General features: G+C 46.8%; 2 protein-coding genes across 5 annotated transcripts in view; one reads left to right on the top strand and one right to left on the bottom strand.

Moving 5' to 3' along the window:
* Positions 1 to 1,509, top strand: part of Mroh2a (maestro heat like repeat family member 2A) — a 37,976-nt gene extending 36,467 nt beyond the window's left edge. For all 4 annotated transcript variants that reach the window (XM_021234167.2, XM_021234166.2, XM_021234165.2 and 1 more), the window contains 3 exons: positions 405 to 507; positions 801 to 866; positions 1,235 to 1,509. In XM_021234167.2, the coding sequence (XP_021089826.2) occupies positions 405 to 507; positions 801 to 866; positions 1,235 to 1,356 (291 nt within the window). In that variant the 3' untranslated portion in view covers positions 1,357 to 1,509. The remainder of the gene's footprint in view (positions 1 to 404; positions 508 to 800; positions 867 to 1,234) is intronic.
* A 2,692-nt stretch (positions 1,510 to 4,201) lies between these two features.
* Positions 4,202 to 16,986, bottom strand: LOC101828049 (Holliday junction recognition protein). The gene is made up of 8 exons (XM_013122091.3): positions 16,783 to 16,986; positions 16,628 to 16,694; positions 14,325 to 14,380; positions 12,149 to 12,239; positions 10,594 to 10,658; positions 9,838 to 9,930; positions 8,251 to 8,323; positions 4,202 to 6,896 (listed from the first exon to the last, which is right to left on the bottom strand). The coding sequence occupies exons 1-8, from the start codon at positions 16,876 to 16,878 to the stop codon at positions 5,374 to 5,376; spliced, it is 2,064 nt and encodes a 687-aa protein (XP_012977545.1). The 5' UTR covers positions 16,879 to 16,986; the 3' UTR covers positions 4,202 to 5,373.
* Between the last annotated feature and the right edge of the window lie 1,040 nt (positions 16,987 to 18,026).

Raw genomic sequence — 18,026 nt, 5'->3', positions numbered from 1 at the left:
AGATGGGAATGCTCTTAGTGAGCTGTGGAGCACTCCCTGACCAGCAGGAAAGACTACCACCAGACAAGGATTCTTCCCAAATCACGCTTTATTGGAGCCTCTTGGCTGAAGGGAGAGCAGGAAGCGAGGGACCCAGAACAAAGACTGCAGCTGCTTATATAGAAGCTGAGGCAGCGTGCAACTGTCCTATTGGTCAAGCACCCCTGGCAGCCACCTCAGGCTCCCTGATTGGCCCAGCAAGCTGAAGACACTGAGCATGCTCGAGCTGGTGATTCTGGTTATGACCCTATATGGAGTTGTTTACTCCAGCCCTGCAGGGGCCCAGTGCCATCTTGGAATGGCGGCCACAACTCATGGCTCCCTGCAGTGAGCAGCCCGTCCCCATCTCACACTTGTTTATGCAGGCCCAGAAAAAGCCTGTTGTCCTCTGTGACTTCCTGTTGGAAACAACCATCTTCATGAAGAGTAACTTGTCGAGGATCAGAATCTCTGCCTGTGCCTTGGCAGGTGAGTAGACAGATATGCTCAGACTCTCGGTGAGCCTTGAAGCCACTTAGTCATCCCCAGGCCTGGATGGGGAAACGAGTGCCTGGGCATGGATGACAGCCTAGGTATACCTTACGGCACTGGCCTACGAGCTCATAGGCTTCCGTGTTTGCTTGGTCTTCAATAAGGGTGTTCACTACTTCCTGCCTGACAAAACCCTTGACTGATGCCTTCATAGGTCAACCTGTGCCTCTTGCAAGGAGGGAGGCAGAACTGTGTGCCTACTGATCTCTCCCTGGTGCCTGTCATTTCAGGAATTATCATGAAGCAGCTGTCTGCCCATTATCTGAAGAAGATGGACCTTGTGGGGCTTCGGAACTGTTAAGTAGTGTAGCCTCAGTTGGAGAAATCTATGCTCACTGACACTTTTGAGACCATGCTGAAGGAGGGCTGGCAACCCTTGACTGTGAGCTGCTTGGGGGAAGAGGGAGTACTTGGACCTTAAGAGACTCCATGTAGGGAGAGACTTCCAGGAGGACCATTTGATAGGTGGAGTCCATGCCATCCCCATTCTCAGATACTTCAGGTCTGTGGAGTATGGGAACACTTAGCCCTATGACCCACTTTTGACTCCACACCAGGAGGTTCCCAGGGAGTGTCCCTGCTGATGTCAGCCTGCCTCAGTCTGCAGTGTGCAGAGGTCACATGGTCCTGACCAGAAGGCCTGCTCTTTTCTATTCCCACTCAGCTCTCCAGGACCTACAGCTAGATTCTGATGCAGGGGTCAGGAGGGCGGCCTTGGAGACCCTCAAAGTCCTGGACAACTGCAATCAGCACTGGCTCTTGGCTTCACCTAGAGGACTGCCCTAAGAGGCCCCGCTGTAAGATGCAAACCGCCGGTGTCACATCTGCCCATAGCAAGGCAAATCCTTTTTCATTTGTAGAAAAAACAGAAAACCTTGTAAAAGAATGAGTACCCATACCTCTTCTCCCACTGAAATATACCTCCATTGCTCTCTGGAATGCAGATTTTTGGCTATATCATTAACACAAAATACTGGGGGCTGGGCTCTATATAAAAAGGTTCAATTCAGTTTTGGAAAGTCAGGGTCAAGGAGCAGACGAGAGATTTGGTGAGGGCTGGGCAGCAGATGTGAGACTAACTGGGGAAGGAGCAGGCACCGCTTGCAAAAAAATGTAAAGTTATTGAAGGCTTTTAGCAGCCAGCCTTAAAACCCCCTCTCGGGGTCCAAAAGAGACGCTACAATAAGTGAAGGAATTAGGATCTGAGGGCTAGGAAGAATCTGCTCATAACACAGTCTTTCTATCCATCTCTCTCTTTATTGTTCTACAATAGTTCTTTTTCTACAGCAAGGGTACTAGTACAAATACATTTACAACAGTAATTCTTTTGGCAATGCAATGTGAGGCTTGAGTTTCTCAGGGTCACCAAAGTCGATAAGATTCACTCACAGCCGAGCGGTGGTGGCGCACGCCTTTAATCCCAGCACTTGGGAGGCAGAGGCAGGTGGATCTCTGTGAGTTCGAGGTCAGGCTGGACCGATAGCCTCCAAAACAATACAGAGAAACCCTGTCTCGTAAAACAAAACAAACAAAAACAACAAAAAAAGATTCACACACAGAGTAGTAACTGTTAGCTATGATTTATGGCACCAGGTAAGAGTGGTTAGTAAGGCTCCATGATGAGGTCACCTAGGGATGAAACCAACAAGGGAGTCTAAACAGGAGAAATTGTGTGCTTATCTACATTCCTTAAGTATGCCTAAGTATTAAGCTAAAATTCTACTCATCAACAGATTTCATTAGTAAGGTAAACTGTTTTTTCTCCATGGGCTGCTTCCAAGTGCCACCATTTTTACAAAAGGTCAGGTAAGAGTCCTCAGTAGCTAGGCAATCTGTATATGCAGAGGCATAAATAGGTTCAGCTTTTGGTCTGCAGCCACACTTTCCCTATAGTCAGCTGGGAAACAGAACCTTCATCCAGCGACTGATGGAAGCAGAGGCAGACACCCACAGCTAAACACTGAACTGAACTCATGGGTTCCAGTCACAGAAAGGGAGAGCTGATGAGCAAAGGAGTTAAGACTGGGCTGGTTTAACCCACAGAAACAGTTGACCTGAACAAGGGGGAGCTGTTGGACCCCAGATTGACGGCTGTGTGATGGGACTGACCCAGACCCCCTGAATGTGGGTGTCAGTGAGGAGGCTTAGGTAATCTATGGAGTCTTGGGTAGTATTTATCCCTGGCGTACAAATAGACTTTGAGTGCCCATCCCACAATGAGGGATGCTCTCTCAGCCTGGACTCTTTGGGAGGACCTAGGCCCTGCCCTGGATGAAATGACAGACTCTGGAGATCCACCATGGAGTGCCTCACTCTACCTGAGGATCGGAGTGGAGATTGGGTGGGGGACTTGGGAGGCCTGGTTGGGAGGGCGGGGGAGGAGGGAAGGGAAGCTGGGATTGACATGTGAAACAAGCTTGTTTCTAACTTAAATTTTTTAAAAAAGGAAGAGAGAAAAAAAAAGCTTTTTAGGTCTAAGGATAGTACCTATTGCTTAATGTAGAACAAAGAGGATTTAAGCTTAATTTGTACAAGAAATAGAACCTAGCTCTTTATAGCTGTTCTGGCCACAAGGTGCAGGTCTTCAGCAGTCTGTAGGAAAGTTTACTTCTCTGAGGACGAGCAAATGGCTGGTTACCTTTCTAGTTATTCTAAGCAATAAATCTCTAAGTTAAAATCTTGGGTTAATAAACTGAGGTGAAGGTTAGTGAAAGGAATTAAAAATCATTTAGTCTGAGGTTTACGTTATTGCTTCTCTTCTCTGCAATCGAGGTAAAACCAGGGCAAGTTTATTTTCTATCTAAGTGGCTATGAATAAACAGTTTTAGGCATGTAGTAATTCCATGTCCTTGAAATACTTTTGCCTGGACACTCAATGCTGACCAAATGCCTGCCAACAAAGATAACTGGGGGAAGGCAGATCTCTACATTTACATTAGAGGAAGACACAAAGACCTGGTTATAGGAAACAGTGACCATGTAACTGTTTTCGCATGTAAGTAGGGGATGCATAGGGGAAATTGTGCCCAACAAATGATCAAATAGTGCTGAACTGTGGGAGGCAGAGGCAGGCGGATCTCTGTGAGTTCGAGGCCAGCCTGGTCTACAGAGTGAGTTCCAGGACAGCCTCCAAAGCAATACAGAGAAACCCTGTCTCGAAAAAACAAAACAAACAAACAAACAAACAAAAACCAGTTACTAGCGGGGTGGTGCACGCCTTTAATCTCAACACTGGGGCGGCAGAAGCAGGAGGATCTGAGTTCGAAGGCCAGACTGGTCTACAAAGCTACATAGAGAACCTTGTCGTGAAAGATCAAATAAAACCAGCTATCAGCAACCAGAAACCACCTCAGCAGGCTTGGTGGATGCTGCATGGCTGCAAGGGCAACGGGAAACACCTCAGAAATGTTTCAAATCACTTCTAGAAGCATCAAGACAAGACCTTGGAATTACTTCTCGTAAGTGAATCTAAGGTGGTTTCAGCTAGCTGTCTCTTTTAAAGATTGACTGTCCTATGTACTTCAAGGATCACTGTTTCAACAAAACAGAAAATGTGAAGAATGTTCTAGAAAGCATGTCTAAATGAGAAAAAACTGATAAACGGGCCCACAGGACTGATTGACACTGAAAATGCTTAACTGCATAATTTTATTTCCAAAATAATACCAGGTACTTCCCATGGCACCAGCTGCCCCAGAGCTCCATTAAAGGCAGAAACTTCAAGCAGTGCGACACACAGACAAAGCAAAGGCTGAACAAACAGTTGTGGTGTTGCATGCTTGAGGTGCATCTATGGCCAGCCTGGGTGACACAGTGACAGACACACTATCTAAGAACTAGAGGCAACATTTTTAACTTTGGATTTACCTAACAAAAATCACTTTTCCATCATGAATGATGAAAAACAATTCTTAGTATAATCCTAATAGTGCTTCAAAGTCAGCCGCCAAATGCCTAATTTCTTCTTGACTGCACTAATATAAAGGTTTAAATCCCTGGTGGGAAATTGCATCATGTTAAAGAACTCAAGACCAAGAGCAAAGGAGACTGTTGGTGAGTGTACCCTGCCAGGGACACCAGGCAGCCAGAGACCCAGTTAGCATGGCACCTAGGATTGGGGTTCCTTTGCGTATCTGGTCCTACTCCTTGTGGTATCATCTGTGGTCTGATCCTAGGCAGGTCCCTTCCTGAAAGTTCAACCAGGAGGATTTAGTTCACAAAATAAAAAATCTCAGCATTTAGGGAGCAGAGACAGGAGAATCAGGAACTCAAGGCCACCTGGACTATATAGTGAGGCCACCATGCTATGCAAGACCCTGTCTCAAAAGTCAAATGAAACAAAAACCACCCAAAAGGGAAAAAAATACATCCAGAGTTCCACAGGTCAAGCCAAGTATTCTGTGTTGTGTCCCAAGTCCAAGGACTTACCCATGTCTACACATGTCCTCTTGCAGCATGGGTGAGAGGGGAGCAGAGACAAGGCAGATAATTAAAATCAAGAGAAAGGATGCCATTGAGGATCCTCCTGAATATGATCAGGAGACACACTAATGGCTGAGCTTGGCTGGGTGTCTGGGGAAGCCCAGGGCACCACTAACATCCCACATGAAAAGACAGAGATGATGGTGATGTAGAGCAGGGGAAATGGCTGTGGGGAGGGAGACACAGTGGCAGACTGCTTAGCAAGTGTGATACCGAGTCCCATCTCCAGCAAGAGAAACGGAAGTGTCTGCCATAGCATCTTGTATCTCAACAGCTACTCGTTACACATAGACATCATGCCCAACAGACAGGAACACCTTATCAGCAGTCAGGCCACACAGGGTTGGCCTGCTTTTCTGGCCAGGGCATTGCTTTGCCTGCTGCTCCTGAGGAATCCTGAGTCTTGGTCTGGTGTGCACACATCGGGGGATATGACAACTTGCGCCTCTTTGTTGGGAAGCAAGGGTCTCTCATAACAGCACTAACAGTCCATGCAGACATTTGTGCCTCAGTTGGAATTGAGTCCTGTGGGCTTCTTATGTTCCAGCCAGACGTTGACAATTTTGGGGAACTCAGGAATCCAGAGTCTGGATTTAATTTTCTTAAGTCCTCTATGTGACTAGGAACAGATGCACCAACTTTCTTTGGAGATGCTGTAACACATGAGGTTACCTTCACCTGCCGAGGTGACAAGCAATACTTCTGATAAAGCTTATCAAATTCTTCCTTAATCTCATCATAGCGATTCCTCCCATGGCCCCGAGGGCTTGTCCATGGTGCTGAAATACCTGTACTGGGTGATAGTGTCTCTCTGATTGACCCAGAATTAAGTCCTTGAAGAAAAAGGCCAGATGAGGTGCTATCCCCTGATAGTAATACAGTGGAATGGCTCCTTGGGAGACAGGAATCCACTTTGACAGACATTTCATTCAGGTCTTCAAAAGCCTCACTTGACCGCTTCATCTTTTCTCTGTTGAAAGGTGAATGCAGCCTGGGGGTTTTTATACCCTGGGGGCTGCCTGGGCTTCTAGAACTACCTCTATAGACATCTACAGCCCAGGACTCTGTGGGACCAGCCAGGGGAAGCTGTTTCCCAGAAGATAGGCTACATTCCTGATGAAGTTTGTCAAATTTCATTTCAATTTCCCTATACCACTTCTCTGCTCGACTTGGAAGCATCCTTTGTCTGGGAACTACTTTAACAGGTGAAATTAGCCACTGTAATGTCTTCATTCTATTTTCTCGCTCATGACAGTACATTGTGTTTAAGTCTAAATACTTACGGGGCATCACCTGAAATTCCTTCCAAACTGGATTGAACTTATGGACTTGGAGTTTGCTTCCTTCAAGAGATCCCCTTTCCAAATTTAAGTCTGTCTTGTGGGGAGCAGTGTGCAACAAATTCTTGCAGTCTCTTAATACCTCTTTCCCTAGCTTTGAACAGGGCTCCTTCTTGGAGTTCCTCTGAAAGCGCTTGCTTCTGTGGCTGTATGTCCTATTCATGTGCATCCCACTCTTTCGTGACAACCTCCTCCTGGGGTTCCAGTTTTGGTTGATGTAGGTCTTGGTGGAGATTATGCATGATGGCTTTAAGCTCAGCAGCCTACTCATCGAATGCATCATGCCTTCGTACAAATCACTGACTGTCACATTGCAAATGTCATCAGCCTCAAGGGGCTGGCTGCTTAAGCTGCTGCTGCTGGTCCCTAGAAAGGAGAAGCTGTCATTTCTAGGCGTAACGGTCATGTCAGCCTGGCAAGGGTTTGAGGGATTCCAGTCTCTGGAAGACAAAGCTGACATTTCAGGGCTACCACAGCTCTTTGTAGAAATACTGTCCTGGCATCCTGGGAGAAAAATATACAAAGTCAGGGTAACCCATGGCTCAACTCATCCATACTTACAGAAGGTCGGGGAGCTCAAGAGGGAATCACAATCATGATGGTTTAAAACAGCACCAACAAAATAAAACCCTGGAAATGTTAAGGATAGACTCTCCTTGGGAGATTTTATTTTGGCAACCAAAATTAGATTTTGACTTTTCACTCCAGTTTTGCAAGAGTCTGCTTCTCCTCACATTGTTTAGAGATAGATGTTAGCCCCAAAGCCAATACAATACACACATAAAAACCTTACAAAATTAATTAGAAAAGAAAATTCTACAAACATAAACACATTCAATTAAAAAAAAAAAAAAGCCAAGAGGGGACTGAGAGATGACTCCGTGTTTAAGAGGACTTTCTGCTCTTCCAGAGCACCAGAGTTCGGTTCCCAGCACCCACAATGGGCAATAGACAAATGCCTGTAACTCCAACTCCAGGGGAATCTGCTGCTCTCTTGTGGCCTCTGTGGTCTGTGGCACCAAAACACACATATGCATGCATGCATGCTCGCAGAACAAAAGCCAGTAAGTAACCCCAAACTCCTGACCTCTACAGGATGGCTGGGAAGACATGTTCCTGTGCATGGTGCAGCTTTGACTTCTGTTTACATGACTATTTCATGGATTTTAACAAGTAAAACCAAACCTACAGAAACAGGAAAAACCCAACTGGAGCACTCAGGCCATGTGATCCTATGAGAAACAAGAGTGATGGCAACTCAAGGAGCTGCTAAACGCAGTGGGTGCTATCTGTGAGGGTTTCCTGCTAAAAGGACATTATAGAGCTCAGTTGGTAAAATTACATCATGCCAATGAGAAGTTTCTGGCATATTCTAAACTTGCTATCATCATGGAGAATAACCTGGTTCTTGGAAGGTACATGTGAAGCATTTAGAGGAGTCATAACATGAGCCAAAGAAAAAATACTGCTTGTGTTCATACATGTGTGCCAGGGAGAGTCACTGAAGGACCATGGTGAATGTTACCTGAAACACACAACATGGATGACCACTGGCTATTCAGGTGCTGCTGGACTCAAAATGTTCAAACCGAGGGCAAAAATCTATATAGTACCTGGTATGACCACAAAGGGAAAACCAGCTCATTACGAAAATTTATAGGATAGCCTAGGCTTCAATGAGACTACACTGAAGTAGTCTTAATCGTTCTAGGACATACACATTACTAACAGCTTATGCTGCTGAGACACACATGCACATTGAATACTACATTGAACACTCAACATAGGTGGTGCCAAGGGCCCCAAGTCTCCAAAGGTGAAGGACACAGTTCATGAAAAATTAGTCCCTCATACTCACCAGGGGCTGGCGTGACACAAGAGGAAGAAACCAAAGTCACGAGTGTGTCTTTTCCGTTTCTCTTCTCTGCGTTCTGAAATCAGAGCCCATGATCATAAGCATTTTGGGTATTAAGACCTTGGATTTATGGAGCTGGGTTCTCCCTAAAAGTACAGTCCCTGGATGATGTCAGTTATTCCCATTTCAAAACAAGCACACATTGTAATTTTAACATGACAGTGGCTGGTGGTCAATCTTCAAGCCACAGAGGGAAGGGGTGGCCCAAACATCTGAGAACTCTGTCCACAAGGGGACAGCCACCTTTCTGGCAGTTACTCCCTACCTAGCCATTGGTGGCTCTGTTTACCGTTACACTTGTGTGGTGCTTTAAAAAGAAAATGGTTCCCAAAAGGAGTGACACTACTAGGAAGTGTGGCTTTGTTGGAGGACATGTGTTTCTGTGGAGGCAGGCTTTGAGGGTTCAGATATGCTTAAGCCACGTCCAGTAAGACACTTTACTTTCTGTTGCCTGCATGTAACAGCTCCTTCTACAGCACCATGTCTACCTGCACGCCACCATGCTCCCTGCCATAATAATGGACTAAACTGAAACTGTTGGCTACTACTTTAATTAAATGTTTTCATGGCGTGTCTTCACAGCAATGGGAACCCTAATTAAGACAACCTGGATTCATCAGAATTTCCAGAAGCCCTGTAGATAGTGGGCAGAGGTCAGATAAACTTGGGCCTAATTCCAGCCCTTTCCTCTGATCACGCAAGAGCCATGAGGATGCTGCCTGCTTTATTAGGAGAATGCATTCCTAGGACAGTGACTGAGGGATCCCCAAACAGGCTTCAGCTGGCCACCAGCACAGTAAAAATATCAATGGGAACTTGCAGCTGTCAGGGGGGAGGCATTGCTTGTTATTTAACATTAGGATGTCCTTTGTTTTATGAAAGATGCCGACAGAACCTGGGAACCTCCAATACTAGCTGTCCTAATTATCGTTAGCTACCAACCTGACACAGCCTATGATCATCTTTAAGAGGATCTCAACTCAGTAACAGTCTTTATCAGGTGGGCAGGTCTTGATTACTAGTGGGAAAAGGAGGGCCCAGGCCACTATGAGTGGCATCACCCCAAGGCAGGTGGTCTTAAGCTGTGTAAGGAACAAGCTTTGGTGAGTCACTGCAGCGATGTGGAGGGTACCTGTGCTAGCAGAGAGGTCTGCAGTCTGCCTGTTGCCTCCTTCTCATTCACCTCAGGCCAGGGGCAGCAGGCTGGGACAGGAGTGGAGATCTCACCGGGAAAGGTGGGGATTGTTACTTCCTCACCTGTGCAGCTAAGAACCGGAGCTGCTCTTGGGAGTCTGGGCCCCACTGGAGCAGAGCTATCCCTGTCACCCTTGGCATGACTCCTTGAGTTTCCCTGCCTAGGCCCCTAAGGTATTCAATGATGAAGAGGAAAAGTCTGATAGCACGTGAGAAGTGTGCAAATAATTACTCAGATCCCTTCACAGGCTCTGAGGACAGCACATGAAATCCCAAGTCCTGTACCCATATTTGTGTATAATGTCTGGTTGAGTCTTACCAACAGACACAGATTACCTTAAAATATTCCTCATCTTGAAGCAGTATATCCACCTGGGTCAAGTACTTCCATCTTAAGTCATTTTTCAAAGGGCTTCCAGGCACTGTAGGCTGATCAGAGAGAAGGCAGAATACTCAGTCAGAATGCCAGCCTTAAGAATTCTGGAACAATCTAAAAGCTCATGAGTGCTTGAATATCTAAAGGAAGTTACTCAAAAAGTCACTCTTCCACATTCACTATTACAAAGTGGTATGACCTCTTTGAACTTCCAGATCCGGTGTGTGATTGCAGGGACTTTAAAGGGATCCAGAGAAACTAAAACAAGCCTGAAGATGTTTATAATGGCATTACTAGAAAGGAAGTGGGGAGGTTGGAGCACCCCGACTGCTGGCTGAGAAGAGAGTCCTGGCTCTTGCACTCTCTCCCTTTCTGACACCTGTGAGGGCTGTCATCTCTACCAACCAACCAAGGAAGTGAGAATCAGAGGGGTACCGGCAGGCAGGTCACTCCCACCCTGGGGACACTAAAGGAAACAATACATAAAGGCACCTTCCTGAACTAGTCTATGCTTAGCCAACAGTGGAAGTAAGCAGAGTAGTGGCCTCTGAGAAGAAGGAGCCTGGGTCTCGGGATCTAAAAGGGTGCCCAGAGCTGACGGCAGCTGCAGAGCCTTGGGGGACATCTACAAAGGAGGGACACTGCCACAGGCCACATGCTCTCTGGGAGCTGCAGCAGTACTTGGTGCTGCCAATGTCACTAGAAGTTTCTCTTACCGTCAAGGTGCAAGACAGCTTTTCCTCTTCGTCTAAGCTTGTATCTGTTCCGCTGCTTTCTGAATCTAGAAGTAGAGAAAGTTTTAACACCCAAAGATCTCACAGGATGTATCTCATATCTCATGTATCACTTGAGACACGTCTATAGTAAAGATCCCTGTTGGCTTAAGAAGCATCTGCTGGGGTTGGGAAGATGGCTTAGGGGTTAAGACTATGGTGCACACCTTTAATTCCAGCACTCAGAAGGCAGAGACAGGTGAATCGATGTGAGTTCAAGGCCAGCCTGGTCTACACAGAGAATCTTTGTCTCAAAAAACAAAGCAAAACAAAAAACCAGCCAACCAGAACCAAGAAGAAAGAAGAATGCTTACTGCTCTTCCAGAGAGCCTGAGTTCACAGCACTCATGTTGGGCAGCTTACAACCACCTATAACCCCATCATCAGGGAAATCTGATGCTTCACACACATAATTTAAATCAAATAAATCTTAAGGAAATGTTCCTCTTGTGCCTGTGATTGCAAGTAGTCTAGTGCCTCTGATCAGGAAGACACCCAACTCAACAACAGTAACAGCAGATTCTCCAATTCAGCGACCTCTGGTCTTGAGACACTCTGACACTAGCCCAATTGGACTGAATTCCCAGGATGATGGGAGTCCCAAACTGCTGCCCAACAGCAAGGGGCTGGGCCACTGGACAGTGAAATGTGGCTAGTCAGGCTGAGGGACAGAACTTTTAACAAATAATTCACTGAAACACCAACCAGATCCTCATGGCCCCAACATCCAAGGCATCACTTAAGAAACCATTTTGAGTAGCTTCAAGCAGTGCGGTAGGGGTGGATCTCAGTGGTTTGTAGAGCTAGGATCCCCAGTAAACGAGCAATCCCAGCAAGCAGCATCAGCACCTTCTCCCTGCTTTCACTTAGGGAAAGAAAAAGAAAAAGTCTTGCTCTCCCCTCCCCCAAAAGGGACTCCCTGTGTAGCCTTGGCTGGCCTGGAATTCCCTTTGTAGATCTAGGCGGCCTCGAACTCGCAAGGATTCCCCTGCCTTTGCCTTGCAAGCTCTTGGATTAAAGACGTGTGCCAGCACACTGGGCTCCAGACTAAAGTTCTAAAGATAGACTTCAGTAAGAATGAACCAGGTGAGGATGTCTAGGCAATGGGAAACCCAAGGTACCAAATGGGGGCATCTTTCTGTGATTTGGCTGCAAAGGGATTAAAAGGAGGGAGCTGAGGAGACAGGAAGAGCACAGCCTGGGAGCCTTGTGGAAGGGAAGGAAGTTAAGAAGGAAAGACAGACACTGGCTGTTGAGGTGGGGAAGGGGGAGGTCATTTCTATAGAAGCTGGTACTCCCATCATCCTTAAGAGCAAATCCTAAGACCTAATAAATGTTGACATTAGTGGGCAAGACATGGGTCCCCATCTTCCAGGGACCTAGGAGGACAAGAAATCTACATAAAACATTAATAGTGAGATACCTTATCTGTAAACTTCTGTAGTGGAGACAAGCTGGTCTTGTCCCCAGCCTCCCTTTCTAACAAGGAAACACTCACCATCTCCCAGGGCTTGTGTGCAGGACTGTAAACGCTCATTGCCATCTAGAGCTTGCCTATTTAGTCTGGTAATCATCTTCACAGAAGGGTCCTTGGAGTATAAAATCAAGAAATACAAGCTTGATTCAGTCACAACACATTTCTAGCTACTATGTATTGATACATTCACATTTATTTCCCTGGGATTCACCAGGGAAATAAAAGCCTTGCAATTACATGCTTAATGAAGGGCCTCAAGACTCCCAGAAGACAGTAGAAAATTCCATTGGTCAAGGAGAGACTACAGCAGAAGTCAGGAACCCACAGGGCTGACCTGGGATCTACAAGTATTGTAGTGTCTATGCTCACACTGTGTCCCCTGCAGTTCCTGCTGGGTGGAGTCACTGAGTAAGGTCAAACAGTCACTCCCCTGGGGAGGCCACTTCCACTCTAAGGCCTGTGTTCAGCAGGCTCCATGAGAAAGGCGCCAACAAGTGCTTATTAGTAAGTGCCAGCACTCAACAGAAGGCTGCTTACACGATTTCAGAAGCCAGCTCTGTGAGCAGATGTCCTTCAGGTGCTAGCTCTATCGGCCTAGGGAACCCGAGGTGGCCAGTCACCACCAAACTAAGTGACTCCTGCCTCCAGAGACATCACTGCAAGGTAAGAAGACCTCAAAGTTTTCAGCTTAGTGTATGGCTTCCAGTGTCTGAAGGGCAGAACTTCTGTCATTCAGGGAAGCAGCCAGTCCTCAGTCCCTACTGCTTGTTTGGCACCTACAAAGAGAGCCCACGACAAACCAGTGCTGGGCAACGAGGAGTCCATCTTAACTTCCCGTCTCCCACCATCCTTGGGAGGGCAATCTTGGAACCAGCATAAACACTTAGTCATTGGGGGAGACCACCAATAATAAACCCAGTAACACTGTGGAAGTCCCCAGTTGTAACTACAGGTTATGCATGTCCACTTTTGATTCCTAAGAAAAGCTCCAGCTGTTTTACAGACCTCAGGCAGAGGGTCGCCTACATTTTAAACGAACACCTTAAGTAAATATTTTTGCTATCAGAATTGCCATTCTAGCACTGGGTTGACAGGTGTATGGCTGTATGTGTAATGTAGAGCTAGCTCGTCCTGTGGTTCCCAATGAGGATGACACAAGGGGAAGGACAGGCTGCTCCTCGAGGGCCACACAATGGGCTTAATAAAGCAAGCCATGGAATACATCAGGGGTGTTCACCCCCTGGTGGTTCCCTCGTGACAGAGTTGAATAACAATAACAAACACGTGACTGGCACATCCTCAAGCACTTACTTCTTTACAGACAGAGCATGCAGACCCTGATTCAGAACAGGAAGGTACAAGGGCCAAATGCCTTGTAACCGGTCAGCAGTTAAAAAAAAAAAAGAAAAAAGAAAGAAAGCCAACTAAGGACCGTGGCTGTAATCCTAGCATTCCAGGAGGCCAAAGGAGGACTGATGTGAGTCTGAGGCCAGCCGGGCCACACAAAGTCCCAGGTTAGTTTGAACTAAAGCATGAGTCTCTGTCTCAAAAAATCCGAAAAGGCAATTACATTATACAATACCTGGTGAAGATAAGGGTTCCCTTCTTGATTAACTGGAAAGGGGTATGAGGTGCGTTTACAGACGGAACTAAAATGGCATCAGTGATTACAAAGCACAGCAGTCAGCTAACCAAGTGTTCTAGCCTTCCTATGGCTATAATAACTAACCAAGGAAGTCATCCAGAAAACCAGTACCTGATCACTAGCTATAAAGCCCTGGTACCAGGAAACCCTCAGTCTAGAGGGAGAAGGGTGTGCGATTCTGCACTCTACTGCCTCCTCATTCTTTTGCTTCCTGGTTTCAGAGGATGAAAGGGCCATTGTTTTTAATCAAAGGAAATGAGATTTGCTCCTTTTTGTAAGGACCTAACAAAGCCCCTAGCTGGCCTAGTACACAGCCTGCAGGTCCAACACCTGCACACATGAGGGCCCTATGGACTATGATGGAGAAAACTCAGCACACAAGAGCTGGGCAGTGGAAAAAATACCTCTCCCTGAGTCTCAAAACAGGAAAAAAGGCAGAAGGTGAAACATCCCGAGGTGGTCTCCTGCAGCTCTCAGCAGTGGCCTCAAGGCTCATTCACACAGGGATTTACTCAAGCAAAGCATTAAGAAGGTAAACTTGACGATAATTACCTGAGTTTGTGCCTCATTTCTTTCTTTTATCAGCTTTCCTCCCCAAACTCTCAATCCTTAAAAAAAAAAAAAAGAAGATGACAACTGAAGTAATCTGAAATGCTCAGTTTCCGTCCAAAATGCATTGACAAAAAACCAAGCTGAATGGCACAAAAGGCTGTCCATTAAAAGCAGTCCAGATTTTGACAGTGTTTGATCAACCTATCATTAATGACAATTTCTCCTACTCAGAAGGCATCAGCTTATCTGATTTCACCACTAACCTGAAGGGCTGAGGATAGATCATATTCTAAATACATACTACATGCATATTGACTGGAGAGGGGCACATATACATTTACAGAGCAAGCATTCCTATCCCCTCCCTGAGACAGGGTTTCTTTGTCTAGCCTTAGTTGTCCTGGAACTTACTCTGTAGACAAGGTTGGCCTTGAACTCACAAAGATAAATCTGCCTCTGCCTCCCCAGTATTGGGATTAAAGGCATGTGCCACCACTGCCTGACTTAGAGCAAGCATTTTTTTATAGGGCAATTTTTTGCACTTCATCCCTGGCTTTCCTTGGGCAATCTAGTGGCATAATACAGAGATGCCTGGGTACAGAGAACCCTGGAGTTCAAGTGCACCAGCCCTGCCACTCACTAGCTAGCAGAACCTGTGCAATATACTTCTTCTAAATCTCCTGGGAAAATAAAGTTACTGAGAAAGAATGGTGGGTTTTGCCATTTGAGATGACTGTATGATAACAGAAGCAGAAAAAAATTTACACAGTACCCTCTATGCTCCAGATTTTAACAAGGAGAAACCATTTAGTACCCACAAGCCATCTGCATGTAACTCCTACACCCACCTACAAGCCCACGAACAGAGACTTAGCATGTTTGCTGTAGACAGACATGCAAAAGAAAAGGAAGTTCAGATGACTAGCCCAGGCTCTCCACTCAAGTAGCGAGCCAGCATGTGAATTCTGGGAGATGCTGACTGCATTTGATCACTGTACCACACAGCCTTTCTAGAAGATAGTGATGCTTGAGTATATGGGTTCAAGAGTCAAACTGAGGCTTTGCTGCCCTGAGTGGCCCTCTCTGTGGGAATCTACCTTTAACTGCAATGGTTTTTAAAGGGGGCTTCCACTGCAGGGTTGAAACTGAATTCTACAACGTCATAAGAGCTGGCACAGGTGAACCATCAACACAGGCAAACGATTCCGTCCCTGCCGCCATCACTGTCTTTGATCGGGAGTTCATGCTATTGCACAGGGAGGGTCAGGAGCATCTTAGGAAAGGCCATGTCAAGGTCTCTCTCAGATTAAGTAACAGGACACTGGGACTCATGGCATGAATACAAGCCACGAGCTTGCTGGGACAGAGCTATTAACAATTACAGCCCTAGGAGTCCCTGTGCTGGTCAGTTCTCAGGGAGGGCCGCTGTATACCAACTGGCAATGGTCTCAAACTCTTCAGATACGTGACTGATGTTCTAATATAATTGACATCAGGTTTTCAACGACAAAAATGAGTGTTATTCAAGATAGATAGGCTGTTCAAAACATCTCAGACACTGCCACCCCTGTAGGAACAGTCACAAGAACATAGAGAAGCCTATAGATAGCCAGTACCCTCAAGAACCCCTGTATTAATGTGCCCAGATCCCAGCCAGAACAAAAGCAACCTGTTGCAGTATTATTTTGTCTCTGTGTAAAACTTTCACCCAACATGTGCCTTGAACAGTCAAAAAGGCAAAGGGCAAAGACTGCACTTGTCAAAGAGTGGGCTCTATAGACCCTTGGCAGACTGTGATCTGAAATCAGATTTTACTAATAAATGATGAGTCTTATGGAAGAAACTAACCTCATCAAATGCAAACACACCCCAGTTAAAAAATCCAAGAGGTTTAATAAGGCGGTCTGCAACATTTAATAAAAATGGTTCCAGAGAGGCAGACAGATGGACTGTCTACAACAGATGGATCTGAGATACAGAGCACAACTCATGAGAGCCGAGCAGTCCTGGGTGCGGCACCAATGACTTTGCAGGCACTGTTAACACACCCATACGCAGTACCCATGGTTGTCAACATCCTTTTGACTTTACAGAGACACTGGGCTGCTTTTAAGCTATTAGATCGGGCTTCCGCGCCAGGCATTTAAAAACTCAGGCTGCATCTCTGTCTCCAGGCATTCCTTTTTGGGAAATGACTTGGAAATCAGCAACTCGCGGTTGCAAGGTGAGGGGGACAAGTGCTGCGTTGCAAATTCTAGACGCCGCCATTCTAGCACACCGCCAAGAGGAGGAAGGTTCCGTACCCTGGGGCGTCTCGTAGGTCAGCGTGGACATCTGCACCAACGGGTCGTCCTCAAAGGGCTGGTCGTACTGCGGGGAAAGACAGCGGGTCTGAACCCAGGGCGCTGGATCCCCGTCCACACCGCCCGCTGTTCCCGCGCCCGCCAGCCCGGCCCACCTTCGCTATCAGCCGCTGCATGAGCGTCTGGAAACGGCTACTGCTTTCCTTGAGGTGCTGCAGCAGCCGGTTATCCGACTGGCCTTCCGGATCCATGGCGCAGGCCGCTTGCAGCCTGGAACCGGAACCGTCCAAGCCGGCACACAGATCAAACGGGCCGCCCGCCGCGCTGATAGGGCCTTTCAAACGTATTTACGCAACCAATCCCGCCTGTGTTTCCCGGCCGCCTCTGCCAGGGAACGCTTCCGGCGGAAACAAAGGAGGGAGGGCAGCCGGAGAGGGTGGGACATGCGCATTGCGTCCTCATGATGCACTCCGGCGCCCTCTGGAGGCGCCTGGACGAGTTGCCTGGGTGTCCCCGCGGGGTCCCGGAGGAGGTCCCTGTCCTCTTTAGGCACTCTTTTGGGGGGCAAGAAGCTGCCAGCTTGGAAGGGCTGAGAGAAAGACAGCGCCAAATAACTGTCCAGAAACGAGTCGGGAAAGCCAGGGTTCATAAATTCCAACAAAAGACACGTTTAAAGGTGCTGGCCGATATAAATGTGACAAAATCTGTGGTTTTAATCAACTCCCTCTCCAGTTTCTGATTATATACTGTTTCTTGATTGACATCAATATTGTTACTTGAGATGGTAGGTAATTTGGTGTCCATCTTATGAGGGCATTTACTTCGGTTGATATTATAGAAAATTTTCAGATAAGTTTTTTGTCTTCTTGTAGGGTTGCGGGATTGAACCCCAGTTTAGGGTGGTTTTACTCTGGTTTCGTAGCAGCTGCGTTTGTGTGCTTGTGTTGGTGTGAATATCACAATGTGGGTGATAACGGAATCAGTGCTGAGGACCAGGATAGCTCCCCACCTATCAGCCTGCACCATAACCTTTTCATGCTGTCCTGTTGAAGCTGGAGAGGGAAAAGGCACTTGCAGGCGTAGGGACTGTGCATGCCCGCACAATGTGTTTGCAACAGGCACAGGGATATGCTGTCAAGTCCCTTGCAAGATGCTTAGGGTCCTCAGTTGTCTGACTCTCTTGGGGTTGCTTACTGATGGGGGCTGCACCATCCAAACTGTCCCTATGCCAGCGTGACCCCGGTCCATGGGGGAATGTGAAGGCTGTGCTGTTCTGCCTCCCGAGTGCCTCTGTGTCTTCCCCGTCGCGGTGGGCTGAATTTCTCAGAACGGAAAGCTAATGTAAATCTTTCTTCCTTAACTTGCTTGTTTTGCTAGGTATTTATCACAGCAATAAGAA

This window comes from Mesocricetus auratus, unplaced genomic scaffold (genome assembly GCF_017639785.1).
Source record: "Mesocricetus auratus isolate SY011 unplaced genomic scaffold, BCM_Maur_2.0 Super-Scaffold_100010, whole genome shotgun sequence".
Taxonomy (NCBI): Eukaryota; Metazoa; Chordata; class Mammalia; order Rodentia; family Cricetidae; genus Mesocricetus; species Mesocricetus auratus.
The sequence above is the reverse complement of the archived record's forward strand: the minus strand, read 5'-3'. Positions and strand labels throughout refer to the sequence as shown.